Below are 20,464 nucleotides of genomic sequence, written 5' to 3' on the forward strand. Positions count from 1 at the left end.
GGGTAAAGTGTTCTCTAACGAACAAAGCGAACAAAGCTGAAATAAGTTTAACCACTTCGCTGAGTTAAGCAAACAGTCAGTAAAGTGTGAAGTCACCCAAAAAAATGCAGTCGTCATCTTTTTGTGCCATATCATTTAAGCGCAGTATGACACGTCCTAATGCCTGTCACTGACTGTCTGAGAGGGTCAGACCATCAATTACCGGAAGGGCAATGAAGCAGACATGCCTGCTACACTTTATCCCTTACAACCCGATTGGCTGTTATGTGTCACATATCACCCCTTTCACTTAAAGCTGTCAGTCAGCAAAGCCTGACAAATTAACCCAATACTGATATAGCTGTACACTACCATAAGCAAAAGGTAAACGCAGAATGTATGTAATTTATTTCATATTTATATTTCTCCACATGTATAGTTTTTTACTGGATGTAAGTCTTCATGCGTCTGATAGAGAATATGCTAAGAATGTGGCAGAATTGTATGTGAGTTCCTGACCTACATATTGCTACATTTTCATGTAGATTCACTTAACAAACAAAGTACTCATGACGTGTCAAAGGGGGAATATTTCTCTCCTGTTAAGAATTAATCATCAATTATCAGAAAAGTGCATGTTATTACAGCATCGCACTTAGGATGCTGCTAGCACCATCATCGCTGTTGTGTCCTCAGAGGTCAGGACCACTGCCCACTGCCACTGGACTGGAAGCACTGTGACTGGCTCAGGACGCTGTACCTGCCCACTGCTAAGTCCCTGGCATCCTACCCAGGGCAGCCTGCATTTCCCAGACAAGAGGATTTGCCCCCCCAATCTTTATCTCTTGTCAGCAGTGGGGAGCACGTGCCATGAACCCCCCATATTCCCCCATGGACCCCAAAGACTCTCTCAGAACCTGCATGCCCCCACCCTGCTATCCATCAGCCCTTTGTCCCTGTCTCCCCCACAAGGCTGTCAGGATTACGCACGCTTGTGCCATAATCTCAATCGCTGGGTGTCGTTGTCCCCCCCTCAATGAAAAATCTAAAAGAAAAAAAGATGTTTTATTTTCAATACTGCCCCCCCAGCCCCCTATGAAAGGTGCCCCTTCCTGATAAGGGCCCTTTGGGTGGCTTTGGAGCCTGCGCCTGGACTCCGAAGCTCTTGTTTCCTTGACGCAGGGGAATCCTCACCTGGTTTGCCTCTAGTATCCTTGCCTTGCCTTTGGGAAGCGTGCAGCGGTTAATAAATGCTACGCCGATATCAAAGTGGGGGATATCGCTGGAGACTCGGACAACAAAGACTGAGGCCATCGGCGGCCTTTCCTGTGTTCATGTTGGAAGCATGGAATGGCGTCTTTTCTGTCAGCTGAACAGGCACCTTCGTGAGCCCAGGAACCAGGAGTCCTGGTTCCTGGGCATCGATTCCTGGTTCCTGGCAGCGTTGGGCAGCGATCCGGTGCTGCAGCTCAGCGAATTTGCCCCTGGACAAATCTTTGAGATCCGCCACTTGACACTCTCTACGCCGGAGGGACAGCTGACACTCCCCCGGTGGGCTATGAGAGTATGCATCACCATTTTTGCAATTCTTGCTGCAAGCACTGTGTATTTAAGGAATGCTGCCAAGGCAAGTGGAAGTTTACATGGAGATGGACCAACAGGGCATTCCAAAGGGATGCCAAACCATTGCAGAGCACAGACTCAAACCTTAAGGGAAGCTTAGGGAAGCTTTACCTAACCTCATGTTCTTGGACTCTGGAAGGAAATCGGAGTACCCAGAGAGATATACATGCATCTGCACTGTCATGCAATATTTCAGGCATGCTCTCTCTTTTCCTCCTGCGTTCTGAACCCCTAGAAAACATCAGCACTGCAAGTTCACACCTACAAATATGCATCTTCCCATATTAGGTTCCCTGTGATACACACAGTAAGGCTTCTTTCATTGGGATGAATATTAGTGTTACACATGTGCTAAAGTTCCGGAACTGAACGGTTGTGTTTTTGTAACGAAAAGCCTGGAAGTTCCGTGGGTCGTCGTGGAAAAATTTGCCCCATTGTGTGTGTTGTATGTGGTTTGACATGTGCAATGTATCCACTTTTGAAAGCAAGGCTAGCTGACTTGTGGCTTGTTGGTTAGTGTGTGTGTGTGTGTGTGTGTGTGTGTGTGTGTGTGTGTGTGTGTGTGTGTGTGTGCGAGCACGCTGTGGCATTTCAGTTCATAAACATAGAGAAAATATCGGCCATTGTGGTGGCTGTGCCAGGAGAAGGGCAGAGCAGCCTCATATCACAGAGGTCGGGAGACCTCAGGGATTCTGTGTCTGATATCGGCTGCATTGATGCTGTTTCCTCAGGAATTGTAATAAATTTGCTGGCCTTTCACTTTAATGTTCTATTAGTGTCTGTTTTCATTTTATTTTCATATGTTTTCAAATGTCTTGGTTGGAACGTGTCAGAAGGCAGCACAGATGTGACAAGAGGTCTCTAGCAGGGGATGTTGGGGTGTTTTTTAATATTCAGTCCATGGTGTAAAGGTGTGACCCGGTGTCCACTGTTCCCAGTCATGTATGCCAATTGGGCGTCTCTCTGTTGTTTTGGCACCTGGATTCCCGGGGAATCTGCAGGATCTGGACTTTTGGGAAGCGTCCGCTGTCCTGTGGGGGGGTCCCCAGGATAATTTCCCCAAACCCGTCACTTTGTTTTTTGCCCTCTTAGCGGAAAAGGCAGGAAAGTGAAACGCGAGGCACTTTAACCAGGCCGGCGTGTGGTCACCTGCCCTGTGCATGAACTCTGTGGAGAGCAAAAACAATAATTGATTCTGTCCTGGGGGTGAGGGGTGTAAATAAAGATCTTCCTAAAAACATGCATTTCCGTGTTTACAGGATATGTGTGCTGTGGCCAGGTGGGTCAAGGGTGGGGGGGTAGGCCGTTACTCACTAGTGTGCACTTCCTGGAGCCACATGCCTCCCAGAACCCACTCCCCCCCCCCACTCCTAACAGATCACGTGTTCTGGTCACCCATTGCCCTTTTTGAGGTCTTCATCCAGGTCCCATACGATGGATTCAGGACTTAAATTGATGCCTTGATCTGAGGCCATAACAAGGTTCTGTTATCGGGCCTTTGACTTATGAATGAGGTCAGCCTCGGGTCTGTGGATTATTTGACACCCCCACCCCACCCCAATCTAAGACTATATGCAGGAAACATAATAAATAATGTGTATGGGGCTCAAACCAAACCTGCAACATCTGTCCTCCGACTTAACTTTGGCTGGGTGTGTCTTCAGAAAAACATCCCGCTTATTGCCGTGTTCTGCTGAAGGGCTGCCCTTTACTGCCCATTCGCAGCAATGCTTTGAAACGCATCCCTTTGAGCTTATAGGCTTCAGTGATGCAGAAATGGGGTCTTGCTATTGGCCGTCTGTCACCGGCGGTTTTATACTGCTTATCAGTTGCTTTGTTGGTGCAGCAGTTTGTTAGACTGCAGTAAATGCAGTGTGCGGAGCAAAATAGTCACCAGTCACTCCTATGGTCTGTTAGGGGCCCATAGTCTGTATCTGATCTACTTCTGCACGTGCGCTTGCAGCCACGGAGCTCCCCCGCAGCAGTCTGGCCAGCAACGGGGGGGGGCCAGCCGCAAATAGGTCAGGTTGACCACGAGGCCGCCAGCCACAAACCACTGCATTGCTATCATGTTAGTTATTACCTGACCCAGGTTAGTGAGTCCCCATGACTGCAGGAAAGATGAATGCGATAACCGTGACGGGATTTTCCACAAGACGTGCTTGCAGGTTGACCATGTAAGCAATACTGTGGACTCCTGGAGTCTTACTCGGAAATAGTCATTTTTTATTTTATTTTCCTTGCCCAGCTTTTGTTCACAAAGGACAGTCGTTACAATCCGGATTCTCTTCTTTGCATTTTGGATGCTGGTGGTTTGAGGGTACATGGACACCCCCCCCCCCACCTTCCGCCCACCCCTCTCCTGTCCCCTCTCTGCATCTGGGGACCCATTTCCATGCTTGTGTCACTGTTCTGTTCATGCAAGGCTTGTTGGGTCTGACTTGGGTCATCCCGTCTCATCTTTCACTCCATAAAATGTGCTGTTTGTATCCTCTGATGCCACACAATCCCAGAATAATCCAAAAATAGCTCAGATGTTGCACGGGGGGGAAGCTTTTGCACTCTGGGTTTAATAAAAACGAGTTCTGCAGTAGTCATGAGAGCAAAGCATTTACTCCTCTCCTGGGTGTTCGGAGTAGCATTATGGCCTCGTTACTTATTCCCTCTTAATCTCGCTAATTTCCCCCTTGCTGGAAAAGGCTCGTTATTACGCAGGCTTTATTAGATACAAAGGCCAGAGGAATCTTCCACACTGAGATGATGGCACTCTGCACACTGTGAGTGTTTGGGGATGTGGGCCAACAGCGCCCTCTAGTGAAGGCATTAAATGTGCTTCATTTGGGGGCAAAGGGGGGGTTCCATCATCTATGGGAGATTAGCGTCTTCAGTGGACCATACAACAGTGGTACAGTATTTCTAATATGACATGAGCGTGAATTAGAGCTGGATAACTCGCAAACCACTAACTCAACCAAGGCATGCTGTGTACACTTGTGGTTTCCATGGTTATTTTGATAATAAGACATGAAACAAAATGTTTATTCTTCAATAAAATTGTTAGGGATTAATCAAAACTGAATGGCTGACTGAGTTTCCCTCGGTACTCTTCACAAGCGTTTTTTGTTGCGTTGAACTGAGTGAGTTCAGAAAATAATCCATACAAAAAAGGAAGCCTGAAAATGAAGGTTATACACATTGTCAGTCCCGGTGTGTATCACATTGGATGAAATCTTACTAATACTAGGACCCACCAGCCTTGAAGTTATGAAAAAGTGCTCAAAGTGTTTTCTAAGTGGGTTATAACAGAGCTCCTCAACCCAGGAGCCAGTCCACCTTATTGCTCCTTTCTGGTTCCCAGTGCACCTGAGACCGGTATTGCGTGTCCGGCCTGGTTGGCTGGGAGCTTGGAGAGAGCAAGCGGGGAGGGGGGGTCCCGAGGACTGGGTTGGGAGTGCTTGGGGTCTTAGTTTCCGCCCCTCCTTTCTAGTCTGACTTCTCGCACCGTGTATCACAGGCTGTCGTCACGTCCATCTGTGATGCCGCTGTTAATCGCGGCACTGGCAGGGGCCACCATATGGAACAACGGGTCTGGCGGAGTCCATTTAGCGCATGAGAGGGAATGTATTTCGTGTCGCGAGTCGTGTTAATGAGACTGCTGATCTTAACGCAGTTTTTTTTTAATATTTTTTTTCTGTGATTCAACTCTTGTCTTGGCAGCCACTTATTCATAATTGCATTATGATACCTTCAAAGGGCTTCCAGACTGTTCCAGAATCTTTCGGATCCGGGGGCGAGCCTCCCACCAGCCCTTTTCTCTCTTTGTCTCCCTGCCAGCCTGGTGCCCCCCCCCCCCCCCCCCCCCCCCGCCAAGGATTGTGAATGTCTGTCCGTTAAGTCAGAGTGTCATGCAAATCATCCGGAGTTGTGTGCCTTTGGTGTGTTTGTGCTTGATGTTTTCAGAAGGCAGATCATCCAGAAATGGGATGACTTCATCCATCTCGCCCTAAAGGGACTGGCGGAGTGCGAATATGGAATGCTTTATCTGCAAAAAAGGGCCTGCATTGCACCCTCAGAATTATCACTGTCGTACGTGAACCTCCAAAGGGTTTTATTGGTGGTGCTTAATTCTAATGGCTTGTAGTTTTGCGTGACTTACACCATCTGCATCTGTAATTCTGACTTTTGGATTTAACAAGAGATTTGCAGGAGAGAAACACAGAGGCTACTCTGCCAGTGCTTGGGGGGGGGGTGGTTCTCCCAAGCAGGACATCTGAACATATACATTGTTTCACATTTTTTATTTTTTCTCCCCCCCCAAGTTTACTCCGATGTCATATCGCCGCGAGGAAGTCGGCCCTCTCTGAATCTGATTTGTGGCCTCTATGATTTACTCACTAACCGCAGGTGGCCACAGACTTCGGAAAGAGTAAAAGAGGGAACTCAGCTTGAACAGATTCAGTGTAAAAGAAAATCCTCCTGCACAAAAAAAGGGTAGGAACTGAGTCCGTCTGGATCAAAGGAAGAGCGGCACGGGGAAAGTAATAGCAGTGAATGCTAATAATCGCACCCTAAATATGGAAATACAGCGAGGACGCAGAAGCCTGCTGCCGGCGGATGACAAGCAGGTGCTCCGCTGGGAGTCTCCGCTAATCAGATTTTACAGCGTAATGAGGGAAATATGTTACCTATTAGCATCACGGAGAGACAAGGGCACTGTTAGCTTTGCCGCTGTTGTAGAAGTGAAGCCGAAACACCGAGGGCTTCGACCTTGGATGCCAGACTGCGAATGTGTGATTTTGCTGCAGCCTGGAAAAGACCATGTGAAACATCCCAGTGAGTATTATAGCGTAATAGAGAGTAATGTGGACTGCTTTGTAGTCCATGATAGTGAGGTCTCTGCTGGCAACATCATTTCCTGTTAATGGGAGCATATAGAAGGAAACGACGACCTCATTAAGGGACTTTGGATGGAACTGCCAGCGCGGATCCTCTCATAACAGGCTGGGCCTGAGATTTACCTGCCCGGGATCGCCTTCACCATCTCGCAGGCTGGGACTCGCAGAAGGGGCTTTCCGGGGAACTCCGACCCAGCCATCCGAATTCCCTGGCATATTCCATCACAGGTTGTGGTTCTTAAGGGCGACACGCCCAAAATTCCAGGAATGGCACAGATTTCCCAGGGCTGGTGCAGCCTCCGACTTCCTAGACCGGGACCACGAGTCCACGCTCGATTTCTTCTCTCAGGGGGCTGGTGGCAGCGGGGGCTATTCATTTTTGATGAAGCTGAGCATCATGCCTTAGCCATCTGTTGTGCCCCCCCCCCCACCATCACCTGCGCTGTGGTCAGCAAATGGGTGTTTCAGGCGCTTAGCAGCAGCCCATTTCCACGGTGTGAGATGTCGGGGTCCACTGGGTACGTGGGGCACTCATGTGTGGCGGCTCATTAAGAACGAGGGGGAAAAGCCTCCTGAGACACCACCATTTACATCTTCTGTCCATGTCCTGTGGGACTGTGGTGGCTCTGAAGCTCTAGCCTCACTGCCGGTGCCTTCAGTTGAGCAGGACGGAGCTACTGCCGGTGATCAGCTCCTCACAAAAACACGTTTTATTGGAACCCGCACATACTAGCCTGCAGGGAGCGCTCTGTGGCTCACTGGGTTAGGATGCTGTACCTGTGATTGGAAGCTCGCTGGATCTAACGCTGTGGATGGCAGAGTGATTTCACCATTGACCTCTAGAGCAAGGCCCATAATCCCCATTTGCTGCAGGTACTTGTTGGCCCGATACTCAAAAAATAAAAATGTACGTGGCTTTATGTAATCTGATAAATAAATAAATGAAAATGTATAAATGTCAGGGTTGCCCTGAAGCTTTATATTTATTACTTTTATTACTATTATTCAGGGGCGTAGCACAAAATTATGGGCCAGATGACAGAGGCTAACAATCTACTGGTCGTTCGCGATCGACGTGTTGGGCACCACTGGTCTATATGAACCAGTGACACTGAGCATATTAAGCAAATATTAGCCTAATTATGTTATGACCTATAATAACTAATAAATATTAATTTAAATTTCAAATTAGTACTATTACAATGGTGTGGTATGCAAACAACAGTTTATTTAGGCTTTCCCTCAGATTACAGATGTAAGCAGGGCATCACTAAAAGTGTATTGGACGTTCTTTCATCATCATGCGGTTTTTAGCACTGACAATCGCGGTGGTATTCAGGCGTTTTATACCTTTGGGATTTCATTTCATGCAGGCTGTTTTCACATTTGTGCTCACCTTTCTTGGAAAAGAAGTTTGTCAGTAGTTGCATTCCCTCATTTTACTTTTTCTCTCCTTCCCGCCTTTCTTTTCTTTTCTGACAGCCTGATTTCACTTTCTTGGAGAAGGACATTGTCAACTACAAGGCTACAATGTGCGCTCTAGCAGAAGGAACAGAATGCTAAGTAAAGTGCGTCTAGTTAAAAAGCCCGCTGAAGGCAGACTAAACCATTTCGTGTTTTTGCAAGGGGTGAGGGGTGGCCTGTCCTCAGACACTATATACAAGCATGTGAGATACAAAATTCAATCCGTCATTCAACCGATTTATTCAACCAAAACATTCAATTTACATTAGTTAGTAACGTTCATTGTGACCTTTATTTATGATAGTAATATTGAAAGAAAAATAGAATTCCAGACTTCCCAAGGGCCCTCCTCCAAATTGGGGCCCTGGTAAGACAGTCCCACTATGACGCCCATGCTATTATTTATTCTGGTGATTCACTCTCTTCCTCCATGTACTGGCAGGCGGTCTGTGAAGTAGAGCCGCACTCCTCTCTCCCTCTGCGTACTGGCAGGCGGTCTGTGAAGGAGCTCCACGCTCCTCATCCCCTCCGAGCACTGGCAGGCAGTCTGTGAAGGAGATCCGCGCTCCTCTCTCCCTCTGAGCAATGGCAGGCGGTCTGTGAAGGAGCTGCGCTCCTCTCTCCCTCTGCGTACTGGCATGCAGTCTGTGAAGTAACGCCGTGCTCCTCTCTCCCTTCACGTACTGGCAGGCGGTCTGTGAAGGAGCCCCGCTCTCCTCTCTCCCTTCGCATACTGGCAGGTGGTCTGTGAAGGAGCCCGTGCTCCTCTCTCCCTTCGCGTACTAGCAGGCAGTCTGTGAAGGAGCCCCGCTCTCCTCTCTCCCTTCGCATACTGGCAGGCGGTCTGTGAAGGAGCCCCGCGCTCCTCTCTCCCTCCGTGTACTGGCAGGCGGTCTGTGAAGGAGCTCCGCGCTCCTCTCTCCCTTCGCGTACTAGCAGGCAGTCTGTGAAGGAGCCCTGCACTTCTCTCTCCCACCACGTCCTGCCAAGGACCAGGGCCTCCCCTGAGGAGCACAATTCACTTGGTTAATAGAGTAAAAGGCAAGGAGGCAGGGCGGGGGGAAATCGCCTGATGGTCCTTTTGGGAGAGGGGTTTCCCAGCCCTTGCATGGAGGCACTGTTGACAGCCTGAGCCATTAATATTCATAAACGGATGGTCACGAGCATGGGAGCAGGTGGGGGGGGCTGGTCAGTCCCCTGCTGTTGTGACGAGAATCTGACTGGCACACACATGGCGAATCGTCACTGTCAGTTGATTGAGGAGGCCGACCAATGCGCCGGTGCCTGGGTATGAGGCCACGTGAGCCAATCAGATACAAGGTCCCATTAGCCACCTGAGGTAGGGCAAGTCAGGTGATGAGGGAGGGATTTTGACAGTAAAAGTGTTTCTTTTTTGGGGTAGGAGGTACCAAATCATATTTTTTTACTTCTGTGGAGTCCCTGATCTCTTAACGGGGGTCCCGGGATGATTCTGTTAAATCACTGATGATTGGTTACATTTGAACCACGCCCCGGTTGTAACCCATTCCTTAAACTTACTGCTGTTCCTTGTTCTTGTGATTTTCATAATATAATCGCAACATAATAATAGCGCGCCTCACACCTCTGGGACCCGGGTTCGAGTCTCCGCCTGGGTCACATGTGTGCGGAGTTTGCATGTTCTCCCCGTGTCGTCGTGGGGTTTCCTCCGGGTACTCCGGTTTCCCCCCACAGTCCAAAAACATGCTGAGGCTAATTGGAGTTGCTGAATTGCCCGTAGGTGTGCATGTGTGAGTGAATGGTGTGTGAGTGTGCCCTGCGATGGGCTGGCCCCCCATCCTGGGTTGTTCCCTGCCTCGTGCCCATTGATTCCGGGATAGGCTCCGGACCCCCTGCGACCCAATAGGATAAGCGGTTTGGAAAATGGATGGATGGATGGATAATAATAGCGAAATGCCCCTCCTTTTTCTGCCGCTCCCCCCACATAAAGTCCCTCGTCCATCGTCATGTTCTTCTGTACGCCGACCTGCTCGGAACAAGCCTTGTAGAGTTACGGTCACATTGTGCATGCAAGATGTACAAGATGAATTAAAATAAAAATTTTGCGTAATTGAGCCATTGATGAATTGAGGTCAGAATATAAATGTCGAGATTAATCGCCTGTGGTAAGTAATTCTGCACCAAGGACTGTTCTGGTACTTGTACCGGTTGTCCATATAAGCACGCGCCCGATTAGTCATTCCAATTAACGGGACACCGTTAAAATGGCTGAGATCTCGTTTAGCGCTGTCTGCACATTGAGGATGGTGGGTGTCCATTCCAGAGAGTCCAGGTGGTGGGGAGTTGGGGTCTATCTATTCCGCTTGACTCGGAAAGGGGGATTTTTATCCACGGCGGTAGCATGCTGCCGTAGGCGTCTCACAATGAGCCATGCGCCCATAAGCACGATGGGAAGTGAAATGCCATTCTCTGCAGACTCGCCTCCCCTCTGCTCCTATCACTGCCCCCCACCAAGTCCCACAAGCCTCTTGAGAGTCCCCTCACATATGACTCGGAGTGGAATTGAATCAGTCTAAATACCATGTGCATTTAACCTTGTAATTGCGGCGTAACACGAGCGGGCAGATCCGTGACAATAGGGGACGGTGGGTGAAGACGCAGGGGGCTGTTTAAAGCCAGGTGCCTGTAAACATCCTCATTAACTTGGCAGCCGTCGGTGTTTGCACCTATCCGGCTGGCTGGCTCTCTGTTCACTCCCTTCTGTTGCTCATTTTTTCATCCGTAATTCCTGTATGTCCTCAGTCGAAGCCTAAAACGCTGTATAAAGGTCACGCTCTTCTCCTCCCTTGCTGCGCTAACGAAAGCCTCTCTCTTCCCTTATAGGTTATTTCTGCGCTGTCTAGGATCTCACATCACAGCATCGCTCAGAATAAAGGGATCAGGTAAGTCCCCCCCCCCCCCCACACACACGCACATACATATACTTACACAGGAATGTCTTCCCAGGGGATTACATGCCCCTCGGACGTGGGTGGGGGGTGTTGTAATCTCTCTTTGTTTGTTCAGTCATGCTCCCAATTAGCTCAACAGACTGACTGGGAAGAAGTACATTGTCCAGGTCACTGCTTCCATAATTTTCCTCAGTGGCGCCTTCGAAAGGTGCAAAAAAAAAAATCACTGCCTGTTTGCTGCTGTGTTGTACTGGGGTCAACAGCATTTCAATCTGTTGAGTTTAGACAAAGTTCAGATTCACATGGGTAAGGCTGAAGATCTGTAAATGTATACAGAATGGGTATAACATAGACATGTATAATGCACTGGAGGGGTGTGGCTGTTAGCTAGAGATAATGAAGTACTCTGGAAAGAATGATCACTCGTGCAGATGTGTTACCCCTCCAGTGTGCCATGCCGAGTGTCATCGATTACAGACATGCTATGATCACGCCATTTAATCTCCTCTCTCCGCTGTCATTGCAACGTTTAATCTCTTCCCAAGAAGCATCACGGGCATTAAAAGATTTAAGGGTCGTTGATGTCCCAGGCTGTCCGACACCTTCAAAGTGGTGACTCAGCTGGGGGAGTCATTCTTTCTGGGCTGGGTTCCTCCAGGGTGGGTCTGCTGTCTCTGTGGTTTGGCATCAGCTTGGAAGCTGTTCCCTTTCGGCTGGCAGTGAGGGAGGCCGGCAGACGAGGTGAGAATCACACATCACCCGGCCCCCACCTTCCCCCGATCTGCTGCTTCCCCTCCCCCGGGCTTCTGGCTGGCGGCCCCTCGTGTCGCGACGCGGTTTGAGTGGCACGTCAGACACGTTAGCACACCACTGCTCACAGAGCTTTTACCCCAGGTGTGCAAAATCACAAGCGGACACATGCACACGTGCCCCGCTCCCCTTGTGAGGCTGCCTGTGTGGAGGTCGCACACATGGCACCGCCGCTAGTGATGACGTAAAAGCATGCTGTCCTGCCGCCCTTGTCTGTCAGGCTTTCACGGCATTACCAGGAGCGTCGCCCCGGCGATGGTAACCAAGGGACTACATTGCCGTCAGAATGTTTTGTCCCTCTGCCTGCTTGACACAAACCACCGGAAGCATTTCCTACCTTGTATTCCCATAATTGCTTCGTTACTGGAAGCTGCGTTGCTAAAAATGTTGTTAATTTTATTTAAATAATAGGGCTAAACCACATCCCCCAAATCAAATACCTAGCAGGAGTTGCAGAACACTAATGAAAGGCCATTGCTTAGCAACAGATTGTACGTTCTCTAGAACCCTGAGACATTCCAGCTCTTTAATGCAGGGCCGACAAACCTCTAACCCTCTTGTACAAGTATGTAAATATATAAAGTTGCTCCAGTATCCTCTGCTTCCCCAGTAACCACAGTAACCAGCTCATTAGCTTAGCTGAAACCTATGCCTGTTTTGTTTTTTTAAACCCTGGCCACTGGGGTGTTAAATGTGGCAGAGATCTTTTCTGGAGGAAACTTTGCTGACGGATTTCACTGGGGCTTTAAATCGGATGCATTAAGTCTTTCCCACACCCTGCCAGAGTGGTAGTTGGGCTCCGGATGCGGATGTGGAGGGGGGGATTGTTATCGATGAGGAGATTTTAATTCTGGGGCTGATCTGGCCCTCTGCCTTCGGATGAGCCGGGCCACCCCCACTGAGAACCACGTCCTCCAGTGTTTACAGCCGCGTGGATGCATCCTTTCAGGTAGACTTGGGGTTATCCTGCTTTGTGATGGAGTGTTGGAGATTATGGAGATTAATGGCCACGTGACTCGCTCGATGCTTAGCCAGGACCACAAGACTGAGCTAAAAAATCTGACTGAACCGTTTACCAGCGAACAGACACCCTGGCCCGGCCAGTAAGCGCAGTCGCCTGGGTGCAGTGACCAATAAGGTTCTTCCGACTTGAGTTGATGGCCCATTTGCAGCCGCCACAGTAAAAGACAGACACTCGCCCCCCTCCCATGGTTCACTGTCTTTGTTGCAGTCATTACTGGAAGGGCCTGTGATCAGCTATCGCTGGGGAAGGATATCGGACATGCTGAGTGCTTTTCAGGCTACAGTCTGCAGTGCGGAGTCTTAGCTACAATGCACTTCGTATATAATCATTTAGCGGAGACTTTAAACCCGAGTGGTTAATTATTTTTCAGTGTTTTTCTTATTTCTCATGTTATCCACTCAGCTGGGTAAATAGTTGAAGCCAGTTAAGTACATTTGCATTACAAAGTACAACAGTGTGATGCTTTTGGGACGTTGGGTTTTCTGCATCCCTTATTGGTCATATCCACCCCACCCTCCCACCTATTTTACATGCCTTCCATAAGCAGTTACCATCAAAAGTACAAGTGTACAGCAATGGTCCACAGATCGAATCTTTAGGTCCCTGTTGAAAGGTGATAATTACTTTACAGGTTCTAAGACCCAGCAGGAATGACTGGGCTAAACTTGAAGGTGATGCACGTTGTAATTCTCGGTTCTGGAGCCTGACGTCTTCCGTGACTAATTTGTAGGTCTATCATGTTTTCTGTCACCTGTTTCCTCTACTTGTGAGACTTGTTCTTGAAAGCCGCTTAAATATTAATTACATCTGCTTGGCAGATTCTCCGAGCATATGCTATACGGCGCATGGACTTATCTGCCTGCACATCTGAGGCTGTGTTCTTGCACTTTGGGTCACCTTGGCAACCGGGTCCGAAATCGGCTGGCATAGGATCTGCGAAGGGCCACCCTATCTGCCACCCACCTGCCACCCTATCTGCCCACCTACATATATGTCCGCACCCCACGATCATGGTGATGCTCATACATCAAAGGACATTCCCATTACCTCATTAGGTGAGACTTCTTTATAATTACCCAGAGAACATCAGGCGGAGAATATCAGGGCGCGGGGTGGGGTTATATCATTATTGTTTTGGCATCTGTGGGCTTGGTATGCTAATTTATGGCCAACACAAAGGCACGTGTCAGGCCAATTAGGGAGATCTAGTTAAGGAGAATGAATCATGAACGAAGCATCAGGCAAACATCTCCCCTTGACGGGGCTTTAACATACACATGGCTGGGTGGCGTTGAGACAGCAGGTTTTGTGGGATTGAAGACTCGTCGCGGCATGTTTGTGATGCACTGGTTCTACAGCCCACTGTCAGCTCTGCAGGCACAGTGAACTGGAGGGTTGTTCTCTTCCTTACTCTGCGCTTTCAACCTTCCTTTGTTGTCCTACAAACGCGCAGTACATTCACATCCTCCCTGAACTACCCCCCCCCCCCAATTCTGTTTAAATGTCCTCCATTAAGTCCAATCTGGTGTTTTACCCCAGAAGTCTTACTCAGGATTTATTGAGCAAACATATATTGTCTGGAAACTCAGCTTCCAATAATCTCAGCATGTTTGGATGGCTGTGTTATTTTTTTTCTTTCTGGTTGAAGATGTTGGTGTAAAAAAAATTTAATAAATAATGATTTCGCCCACATGCCAAAGCCTCAGCTTCTCCTCCACACTTTAATTGCTGTTGAAGAGCATGTCTGCCGCCCCCCCCACCCCCGAAACGCACCAGGGCGGCGGCCCTTTGTCAAAGGACATAAGGTCAAGCAGAGGGTCCCGTACAGGGCAGTCTGCTGAGGAGCATTTGGTAGATGTCCGGCCACATGTGGGAGGGCAGTGGTCCTGTCTGTAAGTTACTTATATATAACGGTGGTACTAGAAGCTCATATTCCTTCCAGAAATGCCAGCTCCCATTTTTCCAGTTCATCTACGCCTCTCTGAATTCATGTAGCGCATCTCTATTATTTTTCCCAAGACAGCAGCCTCAGTGTAAATATTCTCCTCCTTCACCAAGTAGAGTGGTAAGGTGTTTACGGGGTTAATCAGAAGTCGATGTGATCACAGCGTTGGGTGACATTCTTCACCCCGCTTCGCCTTGTCACTCGCGCCCCTGAACGGAGATCACTGCCTGGAGACTTTCCTCTCGCATCAGGTGTGATCGCTCCATTGCCGCAGCGTCTGTTGCTGTTTGCTCTGTGACACACAGCACACTCCAGGTTTTACTTTCTTCATCACGTTGATGGTCCCTCCTTCTGCTGTTGTCTCATTGGCTACCGGGGTTCAGCCCTTCTGTGATCATCAAGCGATGTGCATTAATTGGTTATGTCTTTACTATATACTTGCTCTGTTAGTCCTTGCAAGTTTATCACTGCTGTTTGATGGTATCATCATGGGGGCAACTTCAGTACTGCCACACAGCTACTCAAGCATGCAACATACATGCTTCTTCTAACACGGTTTCATGAGACTGATTTTCATCATGTTATCTGTGATTAATACATGTGATGCATTTCAGTGTAAATTAACTTATTTCCCCAATTATGCTGTGAACGTATTGCTTTCTGTTGTATACCGATTCTAGATGAATATGGTAGACTATATCCCTACCTGTTGTATTAGGTGATGGAGGTTGGGGGGGGGGGTTCATGATGTTGTGAGGAATTTCTCTCATGAGCATCTCTGTAGAAGAATATTGATTTAATTACTGTGGTTATCGCTGAAATTGTTAGTAGATGTACTCCTGTAATTATCCGCTGACTCATCACACTTTTGATATGTTTATGTAAAAATATGTGGTAAAATTCTGGTAAAAGCTTTCATTGCCATTGCACTTGGAGCTTGTGTGTGTATGTGTGTGTGTGTGTGTGTGTATGTTCCCATTCGTCATGGTGAGAGTCCACACAGTGTAATATATAACAGCATTATGGATGCTCCCTGCAGCCTGTTGGCGGCCCATTGTTGATGGATGGTAAACAATTTGTTTATATTCTCAATAAGACAGGAAACATGACCCTGAGCAGTTATGGATCGTTTCTCTGGTTATTGCTTAATCAAATCAATTGAACTTCAATTTCAAGTCGCTGGTTACCTTCTTCTCTGAAAGAACTCAATGACAAATGAAGCGGAATGAACTGAGAACAGACTTGTTAAGATGACGGATTCTGGGCTTGAATCCTGCAGATAATAGCCTCTGCAGAATTTTTATGGGCTTATTCCCACCTTTTACTCTTTTGACAGTTTAGTCGGCTGTCTAAAAAACGTAAAATCAAATAGCCATTTTATGAATGCTGGGACCGGAGATCATTAGCTACCTTAAAAAAAGATAGCAACAGATAAATACAGATTGTGTTTGTGTGTGACTTTGCTGAGCCATTCTACGCTCAGCTCTATGTTTTCATATTACTGATTGGTTAGCACTCTCCTCACATCTTCAGTTTGTGGGTTCGAATCCCACCTCTGCTATGTGCGGGTGCCCTTTGGTAAGAAGATGGGCAAATGAATAATTATTAGTTCTGCAGCATTATTTGTCACATTGCTTACAGTGAAGCCAGACTCTTCTACCGTTGTTAGCTAGCAGATTGAGTCTTGAGCTTTACAGATGGTTGTGGGTTCTAGGATCCTGATTTCTGTGTTCTGTGTTTCACCGAAGGCCCTTTCCGTCAGAGGACACCACGCTGAACGAGGACGATGTGTATCGGAGCCTGGAGGAGCTGGCGGAGTGAGTGCTCAATCCGTCACCCAGGGCCCCCGCAGGCCAGCTCATGCACAGACACGCAAACGCACGCTCCGTTTCTACGGAGACGGGCGGTCGGCGGAGAGGGGGGCCACGCCATGCTCCGTCGCATCTGATTCATGCAAAATAATTAGGCGTTCCATGCAGATAGGTGTCATTTATCACCGAGAGTGAAAGAGCCGTCCAGATGGATGGGGAAGCATGTGTGCCGCTGCCTCATGAATAAATTATGTTTGTGTGGCGTCTGTGGCCCGGAAACGAGCAGAATCACTGGTGTTTGGGATGCTGATGTGAGAGCAGAACTAAGAATCAGCCAGATCTGCAAACTTCTGTAAGTTAATCTGCCGCTACAGTGCTCTGACAGATGATGAATGCTCTCTGTACCAGCTCGCACCCCCTTAACGTCCAATAAAAAAGGTCTGCAGTTATACACAAGAAAAAGATATTTTGTTTTTTTTTTTGGTTTTTTTAGTTTCACACTTTTTAGATTTCTTGCATCCATTGATTGAATTCTTCATCTAAGATGATCAAATTGACAAGTACGAATGGTACATGCTTAACTATGCATGACCACATAATGACCACAGATTCGTATCACATATTAATGACATTAGGCTGAAAAGTAGAGTTACAATGTTTCCGACCATATTCTCTGTGGGGGAAAAAGCATGATAATTTTTGATCAGTTTGTCTCTTTACGTATTTGTGTTCCCTGACGGTGCTAAAGCCACAGAATGCTTGTTCTTTGTTTGGTTAGTATGTTTTTTTTTATTTTGTCTGCTTGGTTATTTTTGGGTGAAGCAGTTTCCTTGCCATTTTAGCCCCAGTTTTGTCCATAATGTACAGGAAGATGCGCTAAGGAATCTGATATTATCTGGTACTATAAATGAGCTTTTATTAAGAGTGTGTGTGTGTATATATATGTATTATATATGTATGTATAATGTATATATTCAAGATCATAGTAGAGCGAAATGACCTCCAGACTTTAAATAATTTTTTACTAAGTACTGTAAGTACTTACTAAGTACTTACAGAGTACTTACATTTTTCCAATTCCAATTTTCCAAGTATGACGTGATATCCTCTCCTCATTTATGGTGTGTAGGGACTTATTTGACTTCCATTGCACTAATATGAGCCGTATTGCTAACAGCAGGCAAAAGACCACCGCCACACATTTGGCTGATGATAGAGAAGACCCCGATGAGGGCTGTTACAGGGTCTGGCTGAACTCTTAACCAAAACATCCTGCTATATCACTTTGGTGTCCCTCTGAATTTCATAATGGGAAACTCTAGAATGTTAGCGGATGCGACCTATTGAAAAATTTGTTCAGAAATATTGATTATGCTTCTGTTTTAATTGTGTTTCACTGTCCGCAGCCTGACACAAAATCTATAGGGACTGCTGTATGACCTCCAGCTGTTCATAAATCTAACTTTTTATTTGCTGAACTATATAATATGGAAATTTGTTCTGTTTTGTGTCACACAGGCATTCTACATTTAGACACACAGAAAGATGTGTTGTTGATTATCATGTCAAGGGCTAAACTTATAATAAAAATCCTTTCAAATGCACTTTAGATAGATGACAGCTTTGTACCATGTGTATCAAGGCCTTAGCTTTGTGTCTCTATGCAGTGTTAGTGTTGAGCGGTTTCTGGGCAAACTTAAAACACTGCCCAAATGTTTAGTACACCGAAGCTACATCCTGCTTGTGGCTCTCTGTTCTCATTTAAACGGATCTACCTTCCGTTTAAATGTAACTAAATGTGGATCCGCTCTGTATGGACAAATACAGTAAATATATGAGGCCACGGTTCCGCAAATGTGAAAATGTTTTGCAGGTATTTAACACCACCTGGAATGCGGACACATAAAAAGTGCATCTGGAAACGCTTTCCTCATGAAGGTGCTCCCCACAGATGCATTATGGGAAATGTTCCATCGCTGCCATTTACTCCCTCCATCCAGCAGTTGGCGGAGCTTGAATGGAGCGCCTGAGCACGGCCGCCAGGGGCCGATTTAAAGCCTCCCAGCCGGGTGCCACAGAGCGGAAAGTAGAGCTTTTCTAAGTTCTCTAAGCACTTTCTCTCCCTGGTTTCCTCCATCCAGCGCTTGGTGGCGGATGGCGAGCCGCTTCGTGCTGGCTTGGCTGGCAGCTCCTGCGACTGGATCGCATCCCGCTCCGGGTGCACGAGCAACAAGAGGCTTCGTGGTCGTCTAATAACTCAGCTCCGAGGCTTTCCAGCAATAGAGAACGATGGCGTTGTTTGGCTTCCGTGTCCATACTTCTGTTGTGAAGGCACTTACACGTGCGGCGTGTAATAATACGATAACAACGTGATAGAAAAGGAACATCAGCTGCGCTAACGTGAGATGCAGCGGCTGGTTCCAGCTATGGGCAGCACCGGCAGCTCGGCTACTCAGCCTGCTTTCCCCTCGCAGACGGTAATTCCGAGAATGCGACTCAAAGCCGGTCATGTGTCTTCAGGAGTCTAGAGGCTGGAAGAGGAGGATCTGGACTCGACACATGCAGACGGTGTGAGGGTGACACTACAGATGTGTTAGTCATTCCCGTTTCTGTTATTGCGCCTTCTTATTAGCGCTGGCTAACAGGTCTGTTTTTGTTGTGTTAAATGCAGCAGTGAGAGCTTTTTTTGTGGTTATAGAATGTTGGCACTTGGTTTAGTCTATGGCGCTATGAATAACTGTCTTGAGCACCTGCAGCTCCCCCCCCCCTGTCCTGCAGGGACCCAATTCCCGCCAAATGCTTTGGTGTATCCATGCCTGTAGTGCAGAGCACCAAAGCAAAGTCTTTTTCAGCTACATGATTTTAGCTGCACCAAAAACTGGTAATATGACCCCACGTTGAGATGTGATTGGCTCTAAGCTGTACTCCCATGCAGTGCCTCTTCTCTGTGATGTTGTTATTGCCCTATGAGGCATGACCTTGCCCCTTTTTGCCCCTTTATGCCCTTTCATTTTCAAAGGGCTGATAACCCTGAGGTCCTCAGTCTCTGCACGTTTCTCGCCCCCTGAGGTACATGAACCCCCCAGGACCGTTTAATTGACTGACGCCTCTGCGTTTATGTTGCCATCGCCATGGTTCCGCAAGCTGCAGATCCGCAAGCTGTAAGCTGCAAGCCTGCAGCCTGATTTCTCCCCCCCCCCACCCAGGCAGCTGATTTAGGGAGTTGGCCACGCAGCCGACAGTAACACACAAAAATGCCATTTGAGAAGTTTGTGCACATTTTCTCAGAGTGAACCCTGACTGTTTTTGAGGGCTGTGGGCTCCCTCGTGTGGGGGGAACTCGCTCACTCCGGCAGCCAGCCCCCAGGTGTTTGCCTCTGGCTCGGGACGGCAGGTGACCCTCCCCCGTGATGTACGGTCCGGCAGACACTGCATTTGTAAGCCCTCTGTTTGGATCTCCCAGGACCACTCGCTTCCTCTGGCTCCATCATGAGCATCTGTGGGCCAGACTTTCACCAGAAAACAGTACAAATTAAAAGCAAATAAACAAACAAGCAAATAAATAAAATTCATTTCAGGGCTGCCAATGATCATTTCAAGCCAACTGGCCAAGGCTGCATACATTATAGACTGAATATCACCAGGGTGCCTTGTAGATGGTATTTATTTTGTGGAGCGGACCATGAAAAGCTCAATTAAAACTTCTAACGGTCCTTACGTGTTGTAACGGCGTCTGGTCACTCTTGGAGTGACTTCTTAAGTTTTCTAGTTCATTTCTCAGTCTGTCACTGTCCTCCCTAGTCCATTAAGACAGATGACAGTTTTGTGTCTGAAAATAAAGCCACACACAGTCACTTGGATGTTCTGGGTGAGCGAAACTAGTTATGTTTCGCTGGGTCCCAGGAGGGAACGTTCCGGGGACTGTGTAACGCAAGCTGTCATAACGAAATGCAGTTTTCTCTGGTCTGAATGTCTGTCGAGCC

The 20,464-nt window shown here is 47.7% G+C and overlaps 1 protein-coding gene across 5 annotated transcripts in view; it reads left to right on the forward strand.

The window, feature by feature from the left end:
* Positions 1 to 20,464, forward strand: part of LOC125746729 (guanine nucleotide exchange factor VAV2-like) — a 125,311-nt gene that overhangs the window by 78,778 nt on the left and 26,069 nt on the right. For all 5 annotated transcript variants that reach the window (XM_049021082.1, XM_049021085.1, XM_049021084.1 and 2 more), the window contains exons 3-4: positions 10,824 to 10,882; positions 16,419 to 16,487. In XM_049021082.1, coding sequence (XP_048877039.1) covers positions 10,824 to 10,882; positions 16,419 to 16,487 — 128 coding nt within the window. The remainder of the gene's footprint in view (positions 1 to 10,823; positions 10,883 to 16,418; positions 16,488 to 20,464) is intronic.

The sequence above is a fragment of the Brienomyrus brachyistius genome, chromosome 7 (assembly GCF_023856365.1).
Source record: "Brienomyrus brachyistius isolate T26 chromosome 7, BBRACH_0.4, whole genome shotgun sequence".
NCBI classification, from domain to species: domain Eukaryota; kingdom Metazoa; phylum Chordata; class Actinopteri; order Osteoglossiformes; family Mormyridae; genus Brienomyrus; species Brienomyrus brachyistius.